Below are 13,806 nucleotides of genomic sequence, written 5' to 3'. Positions count from 1 at the left end.
TTTCCTCGCAATGGGACTTGGGAGGCAGGGGCCCTTTGAGGCGTGCTACTCTTTACCTCCCTTGCCTGCCACACGCTCCCTATCCCGTGGCGGCCCACGGGTCCTGGGAGGACAGCCAAGCACTGGGCCCGGGGAGGGGCGGCACCTCACCTTAGCGGAGCCTCAAGACTGTGGAGCCCCGGTGCTCCCCCAGACCCCTAGAACAGTCCAAGCAGGAAACAAAGTCTCTGCTTGACAGATGAAGAGATAGAGGCTCAGAGAGGGGCAGGGACTTGCCCCAGGTCACTCAGCAAAGTGAAGGAGTATCTCGAATATCTCTGGCAAGGAAGAGCCCACGTCTGGAGACAGAGTAGGAAGAGCTGAGGGTGTGCTGATGCCCCCGGGAAAGGGCCAGGCAGGGCTCAGTCAGTTCTCATATCCCCCTTTTCTCTCCCCCAGGGTCGGGGGTGGGGGGCAGGGAGGGAAGGAGCTCTGGGCTGGGAACAGGGGCTTAGGTTCCGGTCCAGCCCTCCCCCACTGCCTAGAAGTCCCCCTGCCCCAGGGCAGCAGGCGAGCCTGCCAATTCTCGTCAGGCCCGGCTGGGCTGTTGAAGAAAGGGGGTGGGGGGGCAGGGAGGTGAGGCTGGACTGATTTCTGGAACGTACTGGCTTAGACAGCCAGGCCGGGTGATTTTTTTGGCTGCTTAGATGAATTTTTGGAAACATAACAATGTTCAAAGAACCTGAGCATTCAAGAGCCGGGAGGGACCGTACCCCACTCCCTTGCCAAGACTTCAGCTCTCCTACCACATCTCCAGCCAGTGTGCCTACTGCCCCTGTTCATACGCTGCTCCTGACGGGAAACTCAACACTTCTAGGGGCACCTGCCGTCTTCCGACAGCTTTGCCTTTGCGAAGACTATTCCACTAGCAGAGTTAAGGTCTGCCTCTCTTCTTTGTTTCCTTCATTCCTTTCTTCCTCCGTCCCTCTCTACACATCTCTTGAGTGCCATCTTTATGTCTGATGAGGACACAAAGATGAATTCACATGATCCTTGCCATAGAGGAGCTCACGGTATGATAGGAGAACAGAGGCATAGACGGTCTCAACGCAGAAGGCTTCCTGTAGGAGATGCTATCTGGGTTGATCTTCAAAGTACGAGCAATTAAGGGTAATAGAAGGGCGTTTCCAGGCCTAGGAAGCAGCATGTGTGAAACATCCTGTCTATTCTGGAGATGACAAATATGCTTCAGTCTGGCCAGGCACAGAGTGGGAGAGATGAGAAGCGAGGCTGGCATGGTCAGCAGGGTCTGATTGTGGAGGGTGTAGAAAGCCAGGCTGAGGAACACGTCACCAGCCCCAGTTCTGTTCTCTGCCACACGGGGTACCAGCAAAACTTCAATTCCCAGGTAGAACCTCTTGTCCTTCGTGGCATTTTCCTATACTTTCCCTTTGGTGGAGGACCCCTTTGGGTCCTCTTCTTTCTTTGGGACCCCTTGTGATCATGGCCCCAGGATGGAGACTGGGCAGGTGGGACAAGGATCCTGAGTCCCTAGGCTAGCCCAAATCCAGCTGAGGCCAGGAATTGGGTGACAGAGCATTTAGTGTGAGGAAAATCCGGTCATGGTTTTTCTGTGCAAAGGCAAACTTGCCAGTCGGCACAAGCTTCCATGCGTCACAGACTCTAGATCTTTGACTGTCAGAGCTGGGGGGCCCTCAGGGGCCTCTGCAGCCCCCTGCAGCTTGACTTATACACCTTTACTGTCCCTGCCTTCACCGGGCTGCTGGTGCTCAGAACAGCCCAGAGGGAGGTTAGGAGACAGGGCCATTCTGAGCTGACCCAGAAAACCCCTTGGCCATTTCGTCAGCCATCCTGAGAGACGGGACCCAGGGCCACCACTCACATGCTGGCTCTCAGTCCCTGATCTTCTCTGCCTGCCTCAAGGTCAAATGTAAAAGTCTTAAGACATGGACACGATGCTCTCAGAGCAACAGGGGCATTTTATGAGGCGAGGCACACAGAATGTGCTGGAAAAAATGTCAGCAGTGGTGGATAGATCATCCAAAGCACATGAGTGGCTGTGGATGGGATGACGGTTCCCGGGCCCAGGAAGAGAGAATTCAAGGGCCCCAGCCATGCAGATTTTTGTACATGTGCCTCGGGTCTTCTGCAACATACGTCAGCAAGTTCAGTTCATTTCAAACCCTGGCCAGCGGCTGGTCCTCAGGGACCAGTGAACTTAGGCTGCAGATGTCTGTCTAACTCACACCGGCTCTGGCTGTCCCATCAGCACATGTCTACCTGATCAATTGGCCCATCCACCGGCTGCCCACGTGGTTTTCTTTAAACACTCGAGTGCTTGGTGGAGGGAGCGTTTGAGATCTCCCAACCTGCCCAGAGGAGGGATCTGGGGGCTCTGCCTGTGATCATGGACCTGGACAGAACGACCTTTAAAGTTCCTTCTAAGAACCTGGGATTGGGCTGCTTGTTGCATCTCGATGAGTTCCTCTAGGCCAAGGAAGGTGGCTGTATTTGGCCCCAACACAGAGCCTGGCACTGTGTGTGTTTGATAATCACACACTACATTAATTTACCTCTTTGGCCCCGTGCCTGGTACAGATCTGGGCATGCGGTCAGATGCGTGGACTGTTTACCAAATGCTTCATCTTTAATTAACCTCAAGCTCCATCTCAATACGTCTCATGCCACCCTCTGCCCTGAACAGCGGGAAATCTGGCCTGTGTGTTTCTAATTCCTTTACACTTATCTCATCCAGATAGCACTCTGCACGATGTATTTGATGTCCAGCAGGCCTTCTGAGTCTGCTTTGTAAGTCAGCTAAGCCCCTTCCTGCTCGGAAATAGGAAGTCACATTTCTGCCAAGGATAAACGGACTCCAGCCTTGGCTGGGGTCAAGTTCAGTTTACAGTGTGGTACCCATGGGGCTGGCTGGACCCTCTGAAGCAGAGCTCAGGGCTCCTGCCAGATCTCAAGTTCAAACACATCCATCTGGGTCAGAGCTAAAAAGAATTCAGCTGCCTGCCAAGATGCCTGTGGGACTTCTGACCATCCAACGAGCTGCCCAGAATTCTACTGTCTCAGAAGGGAGACCGCTGCCAAGCTGGGCACAATGGCCCTGATTCTAATCAGACACTACCAGGCCTGCCAGGGAAGCCCATGGCGCAGTCACGCCGGGGAGCACTGAGCTGGGAGTCAGCAGACCTGCTCAGCTGTGCAGCCTTGGGGAAATGCCTCACCTCTCTGGGCCTTATTTTTACTCTCACTGTTATTATTTGTCAAACAAGGGGCCCTTTCTGCTCTTGGGTTCCAGGACTCTGTAACTGATGAGCTGCCAGCCCAGTGAGGGTTCAGGGCTGGGAGGCAACCAACCTGGGTCCTGTGGCTTCTCAGCCACCACCCTGAGGACAGAGGAGCTGGTCAGTTTCTCTGAGTCTCCCTGGCCTGCTTGCCCCCCTTTGGCTGCTCTGCCTTACCAGGCCCATCACAGCTACCCTTCAGCCTCTCTGATTTGGCAAGAAAGCCTCTCATCGGCTTCAAGATAAGACAAGTTGGGACATGGGACACGTGGGAGAGCCTGTTGCCAGAGCCCGTTGGCTAGAGGGACCAACATGATTACTGTAGCCAAGTGGTCTCTTTGGCTGGAGTAAGAAGCGCGAGCTGGCCCATTTGGGTGAGACCTGCCTCCCTTGGAGATTCCCTGTGCAAAGAGACCACAACAGACTATGGTCTAGGAGACAAGCATTGCTTTTGAATCACACTGATCTAGGGCCACGTCCGGGCTGGGTGACGTTGAACAAGTCTCTTTGTCTCTTATGGGGGTTCAGTTTCCTCACCTGTGAAACGGGGCCAATTGTATCTCACAGAACTGGCGTGAGGATCTGTGACAAAGTGAAAGTGCAAAATGCCTGCCACACTGCAGGCTCCGGACAAATGGCAGCTCTCATTACAATATCATTACCGTGGGACTCCTAGAGGCCCTGTCTCTGAAACTGCCCTTCAGTGCCCACTCCTGCCCTTCGGTTCAGCTCACCCCACTTGGCCGTGACTTCAACAGCCTCTCCTGTAAGTCAAGCTGGATTAACGATACCAGAACAGGGAGGTCTGGACTCATGGCCCGGATCTCCCACTTGCTTTGTGACCTGGGGCAACAACCTTACTCTCTTTGGCGAGTTTAACCACCTGTCACGTGGGGCTGTGGGACCACTTCCTTCAGCACCAACATCCCTTCCCCCACCCAAGAGCTTTGGCTGGAACACATACCAAGAGGTCTGGAGGGCCAGTTCACAGACACTCAGGGTGTTCAAAATAGCAGCATTCTCTTTCCTAAAGTATCTTCCCAGCCCGAGGATGCATCCAGGGGAAGGAAGGACCGTTAGCGTTCACATCTCTGGCTCCCAAATCCAGCTTCACAAAAGCTAAGCCTGTCTGCCTGCCCCTCCCTCTGAGGTCCCTACAGTGGGAGAAGCCAAACCCGGACGCTGGAGGCTTCTGCTGACCCAGAAGCAAGCCCGTTCAAAGCCACGGTCCCCATGAGGTGGCAGACGTCCTGGCAACGTGGGTTCACCTCCTGGGTTGGCGATGGGGCTAGTTAAAGTGTTATTAACATTGGCCACATAAAAATAGTTTTATCAGTAGAATAAATACATTTTCCTCTTTTAATATGGACACATATTTTACAAAACAGCCCCATAGCACTATGGGAAATTAAGATCCTTCTACAAAAAAGAAGATGTAACTCGGGTACAATAAAGCTCTAGTATTCTAACAGATCCCGTCTGGACTACCCATGAGGTGTCCGGCACCCCTGGAGGTGGTGGCAGGGGCCGTGGGTGTGGCCGCAGACCCTCCCATCGGTTTCTCTGGCTTCTTTCTCTGCACCCGGCAGGGAGGTGGGCGGCCGAGGTCAGGAGAGCCCGAGGGTGTGCAGCAGGAAGGGGGCTGTGATGCTGGCAGCGACGGCGGGGAGGAGGCCCAGGGCGGGCTGTGAGCGGCTGGGCGCTGAGCTGCTGGCCAGCCCCGGCTCTTCCTGCTGCTGGCGCGGGTCGGAGAGCTGGAAGGGGGGCTTGGCTGTTCCGGAGCTGTGCGTGGTCTGGAAGGGCAGTGGTGGTGGCGAGGCGGTGGTGCTGGAGGGAGAAAAATACGTGGAACGTGGAACAGCCTCTCAGCAGCCTTGTCCGGGGCTGTGGTCTTAGGGTTCAGATCCAACTTTTTATTGAATCTGGTTTTTTCCGCATAAAATGGAGAAGGAAACAAAGGGCTCAGACAGGGAAAGTGAGCAGCCCAGAGCCACACAGTCGACCTCAAGGGTGACCACTCAAGAGCACTGGGTCCCAGGCAGAGAGAAGTGAAGTGTTTCAGAGGAGATCCATCTGGGGTCACGCTGCAGCAGGCAGCCCTCTCACCTCTGTATGCAGGTGCCCCTGGCCTCCTGCTGCCCTCCCCTCCCCAGTCTGAAATTAACAGAAAACAAAACGAAACACACAAACAACCGCCCCATCTCACCCTCATTATCACGGCTATGGGCTATCGTTTACTGAGAGCCCACTGGGAATCCGCACTTTATAAGTAGCATCTCTGGTCCTCAAAACAAACGTTCAATGCGCTGCACTACCCCCTTTCACCAGATGAGAAAATGGAAGCTCAGCGAGGCTCCCTGGGCCAGGTCACAGAGGGAGTGGGGCGGCGCCTCGGGGGGCAGGCGCCTCTGGGGGCAGGCGCCCTGGTGGCCTCGCTCTGCCTAATCACAGGGAGTGTCAGTGAAGGTGGTCCCTCATGAACTTATAAAAATAGAAGCCAATTTGGAGGTCATGGGTGAGGTTCTTGGCTCAAGGAAGCCTACGTGAAAGAGAGGGAAGTACCGAGACAGAGAAATAAAAAGAGATGAAGTGCAGAAGGAATTGGCGGGTCAAGGCCAGCACTTGGTGGCATCGGGAAGTCGAGGGGAGGGCGGGGGCCAGGACCAGGTTACTGGCTCAGGTCCTGGACAGAGAGATAGGAAATGATGAACAAAGAGAGGGGCAGAGGGCAGGACAGGGACTGGGGAAGAGAGCTGACAATGACGGAGGCATAACAAAGGGAGACCAAGGGGGAGAAGGCTCTGGGCTGAAGGAAAGGGCTGGGCCCCAGAAGCGATGGGCTCATGCCTGCCCTGTGCAGCCCCGGGGGGCAGGAGGCAGAGGGAGATGCAGGGGGAGGACCCGACAAAGCCCATCACCCCAGAGGGTCAAAGATGGGAGGGGAAGGCCAGGGGCAGGGGGCGCACAGAGGGGCCCCTGTGGGCCCCAGTGTGGAGCCTGGATGGCCTCCAGGAAGAGGTGACACTGCAGTCAGCTGTGAAGGCCACGAGTCCAGCTTGCACATGGCTGAGGGCGCTTCCGGCGGCGTCTGCGCCCGGCACGTAGGACCCATTAACATCTAATCCTCACGACAACACTACGAGGCAGGTAAGACTATTATCCCATTTTACTTGTGAAGAAACCAAGGCACAAAGAGGGTAAGTAACTTGCTCCAGGACACACGGCAGGGACAGGATCTGAACCGGGCACCCAGTGGGTGCTCACCAGCAGTTGATGGCGGGGCAGGAAGCTTGCCTCTCCCTGGGCATCTGCAGAGTGGGCAGCCTCCTCCACGTGGGACACTGCCTGCTCTGCAGTGCTTACCCTCCCTCCCTGATGGGCTGTTCACTCCCCAGGTCAGCTGGGATCCCCCCGTCCCCGGTCCCACACTGGCCACGTTTCCACATGCTGGGCATGAGGCCCCGACAACTGGCCGTATCACCGCGGTGAGCTCTGTAATCATCACCACTGCAGCCCAGCCCCACCTCTGTCCCGGCTGGACCCTCTCACACAGCCTGGTTCAGCCTCGGGCGGTGGTGGGCAGGGCAGCCCGGGGGTCACAAGCACATCCCTGCCTGCACGGGGTCTGGGACACCTGCTCTGGCATCCGTGTCCGTGTGCCCTCAGAGAAGGAGGGGCTTGTCACTCCCTGCCCTGTCCCTCCCCCTCTCCTCTAGTCCTGGTCATGCTGTGGTCACAGGAACCCACACATCCTTGTGTGAGGTCCTTCTCACCCTGGACTCTACAGTTGTGATGTGTGTGTTCCTCTGTCTATAGAAATCCCCAGAGAACTAATCAGGAGAGGAGGGAGCAAATGCTTGTCACACACCATGGGTGGCAGGAAGGTGTTCCTGAACAGAGATTGTGTGGGAAGCACCGGAAGGGAGGGGGCAGACCAGGCAGCTTCGAACGCCCCTTATGACTCCCCCAAATCCGGCCCGTTGTACCTCCCACCCCACGCTGGCCTTCAGAGCACCCGAGACCTCTCACGTGGCCTGCTGCGGGCTGACCTCACCTTTCTGGCCTCTCCCAGCACACACCACCATCCCCAGTCACACCTAATGTCCTGCTGCCATTTTCTGACTCACCTTTGAAGGCCTGATTCAACAGTCTCCTCACCTGGAGGCCTCTTTGATTTGTCCTCCTGCCCCTAAGGCCACCTGGGAGAGTTGAGTCTCCCATGAAGCCTTGCGCATTTCTCACTGATCACACTGTGTCACTGACACCTACTTATGCGCACGAGGTTTGAATGGGTTTCATATGTAAGGTGCAGAACATTGCCAGGCGCACCGGAAGTGCTGTATGGTGTTGGCTATTTTTAGCACTATTATTATGTGTGTGTCCTTGTCTCTCTCACTAAAAGCATCCTCCATTTATGGAGCACTTCCTGTGTGCCGGCAGACACTGTGCTTGACGCTATACACGTGTCATCTTATCATTATTCCCATTTTCAAGATGGGGAAACTGAGCCTGAAGACGTGCACCAGGCTGTCTGCCTCCCCGGCCCCAGCTGGGCTGTGGTACCATCCCTAACTGCGCAGATGGAGAACACGGGAGTGAAGCATGGTTCTTCCTGCCGAGACCTCACACACCCGTGGGTGGAGGCTTGCCCGGGTCAGAGAGGAGGCCCCCAGTGGCCTCAGTCCCTGGAGGGTATCGTGCCCACGCCCAGCAGGATCACTACCACAGTCCCTTCCCTCCCCTTCTTTTCTAATGAAGGGTTCCTCCCAGCTGGTGCCCCCATCTTTCCAGCCCGAGCAGCTGGGAGGCCAGGAAGGCTGGCTCAGGAGAGGAGGCTGAGCTGCCACTTGGGGTGCCCAGAGAGGGGCCCAGCAGCCCCCGCCGTCAGAAGCAGGACCAAGTAGGAATCATGAAAACCACGTCTCACAAGGCGCCCAAAGGCATTTGCTTTCACACTTTGAAAACCAAAGATGCAAACTCCCCCTTGGAGCCCGAGTGGGGGAATTATTGCTTGGAAGGAGTCCCAGGAAAACGGGGTGAGGTTAGTGGGGTGTGGACAGAAAGCCCCCCCAAATGCCCCCACCTCTTGGGCCCACTCTGCTCGCAAAGCCCAGTCCAGACCCCAGCCCCCCCCGCCAGGCCCTCGCTGGGGAACAGCGTCTCATGGCAAAGTGGCCTCGAAGCCAATCCAAACACTGAGTGTTCCCAGGCTCCGCAGACGGCTGGCACCAGGGCCCGAGTGCGCTCGGGGCCGACAGGGCCCCTTGGTGGGAAGGGGCCCTCTGCCCGGGTGGAAGGCGGAAGCCCGATGTCCCCGTCTGTTGCGTGACTTTGGGCAGGTCCTGCCCTCTAGGCCTCAGTTTCCCCGTGTGTACAACGAAGGAACAGCATCGGACCCTCGGACTTGAAAATGTTTTCTAGCAGCAGAAACCAGAAGTGAGATCTTAGGCAGAAGCCCAGGTATAAAGCACAGGAAAGCAGGGCTGGTGCCTGAGACGTGTCAGCTGGCTGCCCCAATTCTCATCTGTAGGGCTTCCTGGAGTAGGGCCCCAATCCTGGCACTAGGGGGTCTCTAGGAGCCATCGGGGCTGGGGCTGGGGAGTCCTGGAGCTGTGGCTTTCTTGCGATACAAAGGTGGTGGGCTCCTCAGCGGATTCCGAGGAGACAAAGTGGAGATGGAGCTGGGGGCACGAGGGCCTGGCTCACGGGTGGCCCTGCTGGCCGGGGTGGAGCTCGCGATATGACCCAGCTGGAACTGTCTGGGCAGACCGGTCAGATGCAGGCAGAGATCTAAAGTGACCGGCTTGCCCACAGCTCCCTGTCCTGGTACCTAAGGCCCACACCAGCCTCCAGGCCTTTGGCCACATGGTCTTCTCTGCTGGGAATGCCTTCACTCTCCCCTCACTGGGTCACTTCGACTCTCAGGGCCCCCAGCCCTCCAGCCCCCGCTGGCTGGCTTCCTCGCCAGGCAGAGGCAGAGTGGCCGTGACTCCAGGGCTCTTTCGTCTGCACCACAGCAGGGAGCCGTCCCTGTCCAGCCATGACCCACGACTCTTCCTGCTCTATCCCCACCAGCACTGGACACGGGCTGGGCACCCGGCATGTAGCCAACTCGCTTCTGTTTAATGATGTGCTCACCCAGGGGCTGATTTAAGCCTAATATGCACTGAAGGCCCAGGAGCTGCTTCCTGCTGGGAGATGGGGCGTGTGGCATCCTAGACCAGACTCAGAGTCAGCCACCAACACTGGGGACAGCTGTTACTGAGTGTCACCGGTGGTCTGAGGCCAGCTCACCACTTTACAAGCACCATCTTTTTACTCTAAGCCTCCGAGCGAGTACGAGGAGGGCCCGGGGATTCTGCCTGAACTCCTCTGTGCTTTTATCCACTGAGTGACCCTGTTCCCCATTTCTCCTGGGGGCATCGTCCTCTAATCAGACGAGGTCCTGGCCTCATGCAGAGATGCTGAGCACCCTGTATGGTACCAGGAGAAAGCCTGGCTGTGCTGGGGGAAAGGTGAGCTGGAGAAACTCAGGGCAGGCTGGTAGGTCAGCGGGAGGCGGGCAGAGCCCTCCCAGGGGCCCAGGGGGAGGGGAAACGGTTCTCTTCCCCTCTGCGGGGGCTCGGCCATCTGCTCAACCTCTGGAGAAACCAAGGCCCAGGAGGACAATGACCCCCTGTGCACGTGCGTCCTGAGCCCCCGTCCCTGCATGGTGGCATCTACAGGGCTCTGCAGCCCCCACATATAGACGCCCACCTCTGCACCTGGCTTCCGGCCATGCCCGGAGCCCGGGAAACGCTCTCTTCCCTGCACCTGCCCCCTCATGACTGTCCTTCCCGATGGCCCAGTGCTCTGCTCCCTTGTTTATCCAACCCACTGGGGGACTGGGGGAACAACAGAGCTGGCAGGACCCCCAGAGGCCAGTCAAGGCCCTAGCTGTGCAAAAGTACAAACCCCCAAGCCCCTCCCAGATCCGCCTGATGGGGGCAGTGCCCGGTCAGCGTGGCAATGGTCTCCTCCCTGGCGTGCCCCCTGGCCACAGCCCGGCTGCCTGCTCCTGGCTCTCAGATGTGGGGGTTCCCTGAGACCATTCTGCCGCTGCTGCATAGCCATCTGCGGACACATGCTGGGCCCCTTTCACAGGTCCCCATAAATCATCCTGCCACGGGCTGCTGCTTCTCTAAACTTCCTTCGCTGTGTTTACATCTGGAGTAATGAGGGGCGAGGCAAGGCCAGCCTGCTCCAGGTGGCATTTCGGCCCTCTCCCCACTCGCTCCCCCTCTTCTCTCACTCATGCATGCAGTCGACAAACCCTCAGCGAGGCCTCCGGTGACCCAGAGAAGTCCACCCCAGCTCTGGTCCCCAGGGCCTCCTGGCCTAGAAACACAAGCAAGCGACTGCCATCTGTGGACCTGTGCCAGGACAGGGGCACCCACGGGATACCCACGGTCGGCGGGGGGAGGCTATGGGATGCAGGGGAGAGGGGCACAGGCAACACGCTGTGGGGAGGATGGGGAGAAGGGAGGAGACGCTTGCCAGGCGAGGGCAGCAGGGGCGTCTGTGTGGTGCTGGACGAATGTGACCCTCGCATCAGACAGCCCTGATTCTGTAGGTTCTGACTCCATACCTGACTTGCTACAAGGTCTTGGGCAAGTTACCTGACCTCGCTGAGCCTCAGTTTCCTCCTTGGTCAAGCGAAGCCTACTTCCTGGACTCATGAAAGGGCTGGGGGATGTGAGGGATGTCAGTGGCTGGCACAGCAGGAGCTCAGCAAGTGTCCACTCACATCCACCCCCCCGCAGAGAGAGAAGCAAGGACAAAGGTGGGGGTGGGCCACTGCAGGGCAGCACACAGCTTGGCCAGGACGGGGCCCAGGTATCCCGCAGGAGGAGGGCCAGCAGGTGAGGCGGGAAGGAGACAAAGGCTCTGCATCCAGGCTGAGCAGCAGGAAGTTTACCTGGTGGCGCGGGGTGAGGGAAAGCACTGGGAATCTCAGGCTGGGGAGGGTAATGTGCTGGGAGACGGCTAGGAGCCAGAGACCCGTTAGGGCCCCGCCGTAAGATCACAGGTGGAAGATGAGCTGGGAGAGGGGATGGAGAGCAGGGGATGCATCTGGTGGGACTGAGGGGGAAGCAAATGAGAAAACTCTGAACGGAGGAATTAAAGCTCCAAGGAAAACAATATTGTCAGAAGGGCTACAAATGGGCCCCAGGTCTCCCTCCAGAGAGCTCGCCTCTGCTCCCTCTCGGAGAAGCGGAAACTTGGGATTGCTAGGAGGATGGGTGGGCTGAGACCCAGGAGTGACGGAAGCTGTGCCCTGCACCTGGGCCCCTCTGGGACCTCAGGGCCGGCCTCCCTGCGACGCAGAGAAACTTTCAACAAATAGGCTGCCGGTTGGTGGAAATTTCCTTCTCCAGCCCAACCAGACGGAAGAAAGTTATCCAGCCACAATTTACCTGTTGGGACTGAAAAGGGGTTCCCTCTTGCCAAAGAAAAGCTGTTTTCTTCTCCTGAAACCAGGTTCTGTGTTGCAGAGAGACGTGTTGCGAAAAGGAAACCGTGTGGAGTCATTTGCTGAAATTTACCTTTCAGACGCGGTTAGGGGTTGGGGGTCCGTGGCTGGAGCTGGCAGCCCAGCCTCCTGTCACCCTGTGGGCTGAGCCCACTGCTGGCCGGGTCTGGTTGCCCGGCGGGTTGATCGGGGCCCTGGGGGAACGGTCTGACTGCAGTTCTTTATGGGCTGCCAGTGCCTCCCTGGCAGCCTGCGAGCCTCCCCAGGGCTGAGAAGTGGCTCTTGGTAACTCTGTGCCCTCACTCCCGGTGGGAAAGAAGCAGCCCATGCAGGCCACACGAGCCAACTGTGTCGAGGCCAGTATAGCCACAGCAGCACCTCCACCTCGGGCAGGCTGGGCCGCTGGGGCCTCTGCAGAAGCACGTGTCCCGGGAACCCAAGTTAGGCGCTTTGAAGCCAACACAGGCCCGAAGGAGGAATGGACTCTTACTTCACTTGCTGGAAGTCTTTTTAAGACAGCGCACACCCTGCACTTTAAGACAGTGGGTTGGACTCTGTCAACTTTTTGTCTATGACTCAGAGACCTGGCTGAGGGAAGGTCATGAAGGGGGTTCCTGTACGACCCTGGACAAGCCCCCATCCTGGGCCTTGGTTCACCATCTATAAATGCAGAGCTGGGTCCGTGTTTCCCCAAGCTGCTCGGAAGACTCCAGTGCACGTTCAGCACGTGGCTTTCCCCAGCCCCTGTGCCACACATTCCAATACACAAGGTCTGTGGTGGGGCCTGGGGTATTATTTAACAAGTACCCGAGGTGATTCTCTCTGGAGATGCTGAGGAAAATCCCAGATGATGATTTTTAGGGTCCACGTGGAGACTCTGAGTCTCCGAAGGCCCAGTGCTGGATCACAATGTCCAGGGCAGGGCTACTGCAGTGGGCAGGACTCTGTCCTTCCCTGACAGTCACTCCCTGGGTGCTCTGGTGATGCTGTTCACCAGATGTGGAGATTTCTGCCCAAAAGCGGAATCAAGGGAGACCGCTCTGTGCTGAGCCTGCAGGTGGAGGTTGGAAGGCGGCATCTGGGTTATAGCAGGGGCTTTGGTGACAGACAGGCCAAGGGAGTGGTGCGGGCAGACACACAGGCAGAGGACAGACAGGTAGCAGTACAGTAGGATGATTTCTGCACCTGCCCGTCTCCAACAAGGTTTTATCACAAACCCCCCAGCCCCTCCCAAGACAGAGCCCACGCCATCATCTGCCATGTCCCTCTTGCACGCAGGATACCTCTTGCAGCCTCCCTGCCAGCGGGTCGGCTGCTCAGGCCGTCCAGGCCCAGAGAGCTCAAGCTTTCTGGCCGGCCTGTTCCATTTTCTCCTGCCTTCACCTTCTGGCCCATGGGACAAACGGGGTCTGCTTCGCACCCATCACGCATCCAAGAAAGCTAAGGGCAAAGCAGACTATTGTCCACTGCACCTGAAGGAAGCTTCTATTCCTTCACCTTCCAATGGAGAAAACTGAAAAGTCAGGCGTAAGCGTGCTCTACAAACCCCGAAGCACAGAAGGACCCTCTGTGAACGGGGACAAGCCAGTTTCTGATCGAGTACCCACCTGCCACGCTTCCTCAGAGCCGGGCACGCGGATAACAGAGTGTGTCCGGCCCTGGGTGGGTCTCAGGTAGGCTGACCAGAGAGAGGCCCAGCTCCCGGTAGACCTGCCCCTCCCAGCTCACCTGTCCTCGATGCGGACCCAGAGGTCATTGAACTGCCGCGGCCGCTGGGGTTTGTTCTGTCTCTTGTGCCATTTCTTCTGTCGCCCGAACTCCTCCAGCTGGCTGAGGCTGTCGGGTAGCAGGAGGTGCGGGGACAGGGCTGGGTCCTCCTCCTCAGGCGGGGCAGTGGGGGCTGCCGAGGGGACCGCAGGGATGGCAGCAGCTGGGGTCGCCTGGGCGGGGCTTGCCGAGGTCCCCTCTGGTGGAGGTGCCGGGCTCCGGGCAACAGGG

General features: G+C 57.8%; 1 protein-coding gene across 1 annotated transcript in view; it reads right to left on the bottom strand.

The window, feature by feature from the left end:
- Positions 1–726: 726 nt before the first annotated feature.
- Positions 727–13,806, bottom strand: part of TRABD2B (TraB domain containing 2B) — a 219,242-nt gene continuing 206,162 nt past the window's right edge. The window contains exons 6-7 of the mRNA XM_027108607.1: positions 13,537–13,806; positions 727–5,123 (exon numbers count right to left, since the gene is read on the bottom strand). Of these exons, the coding sequence (XP_026964408.1) occupies positions 4,904–5,123; positions 13,537–13,806 (490 nt within the window). The 3' untranslated portion in view covers positions 727–4,903. The remainder of the gene's footprint in view (positions 5,124–13,536) is intronic.

This window comes from Aethalodelphis obliquidens, unplaced genomic scaffold (genome assembly GCF_003676395.1).
Source record: "Aethalodelphis obliquidens isolate GAN/ISIS:26980383/991018 unplaced genomic scaffold, ASM367639v1 scaffold9, whole genome shotgun sequence".
Lineage (NCBI taxonomy): Eukaryota > Metazoa > Chordata > Mammalia > Artiodactyla > Delphinidae > Aethalodelphis > Aethalodelphis obliquidens.
Note: the sequence above shows the minus strand (reverse complement) of the source record. Positions and strands in the feature narration are given on the sequence as shown.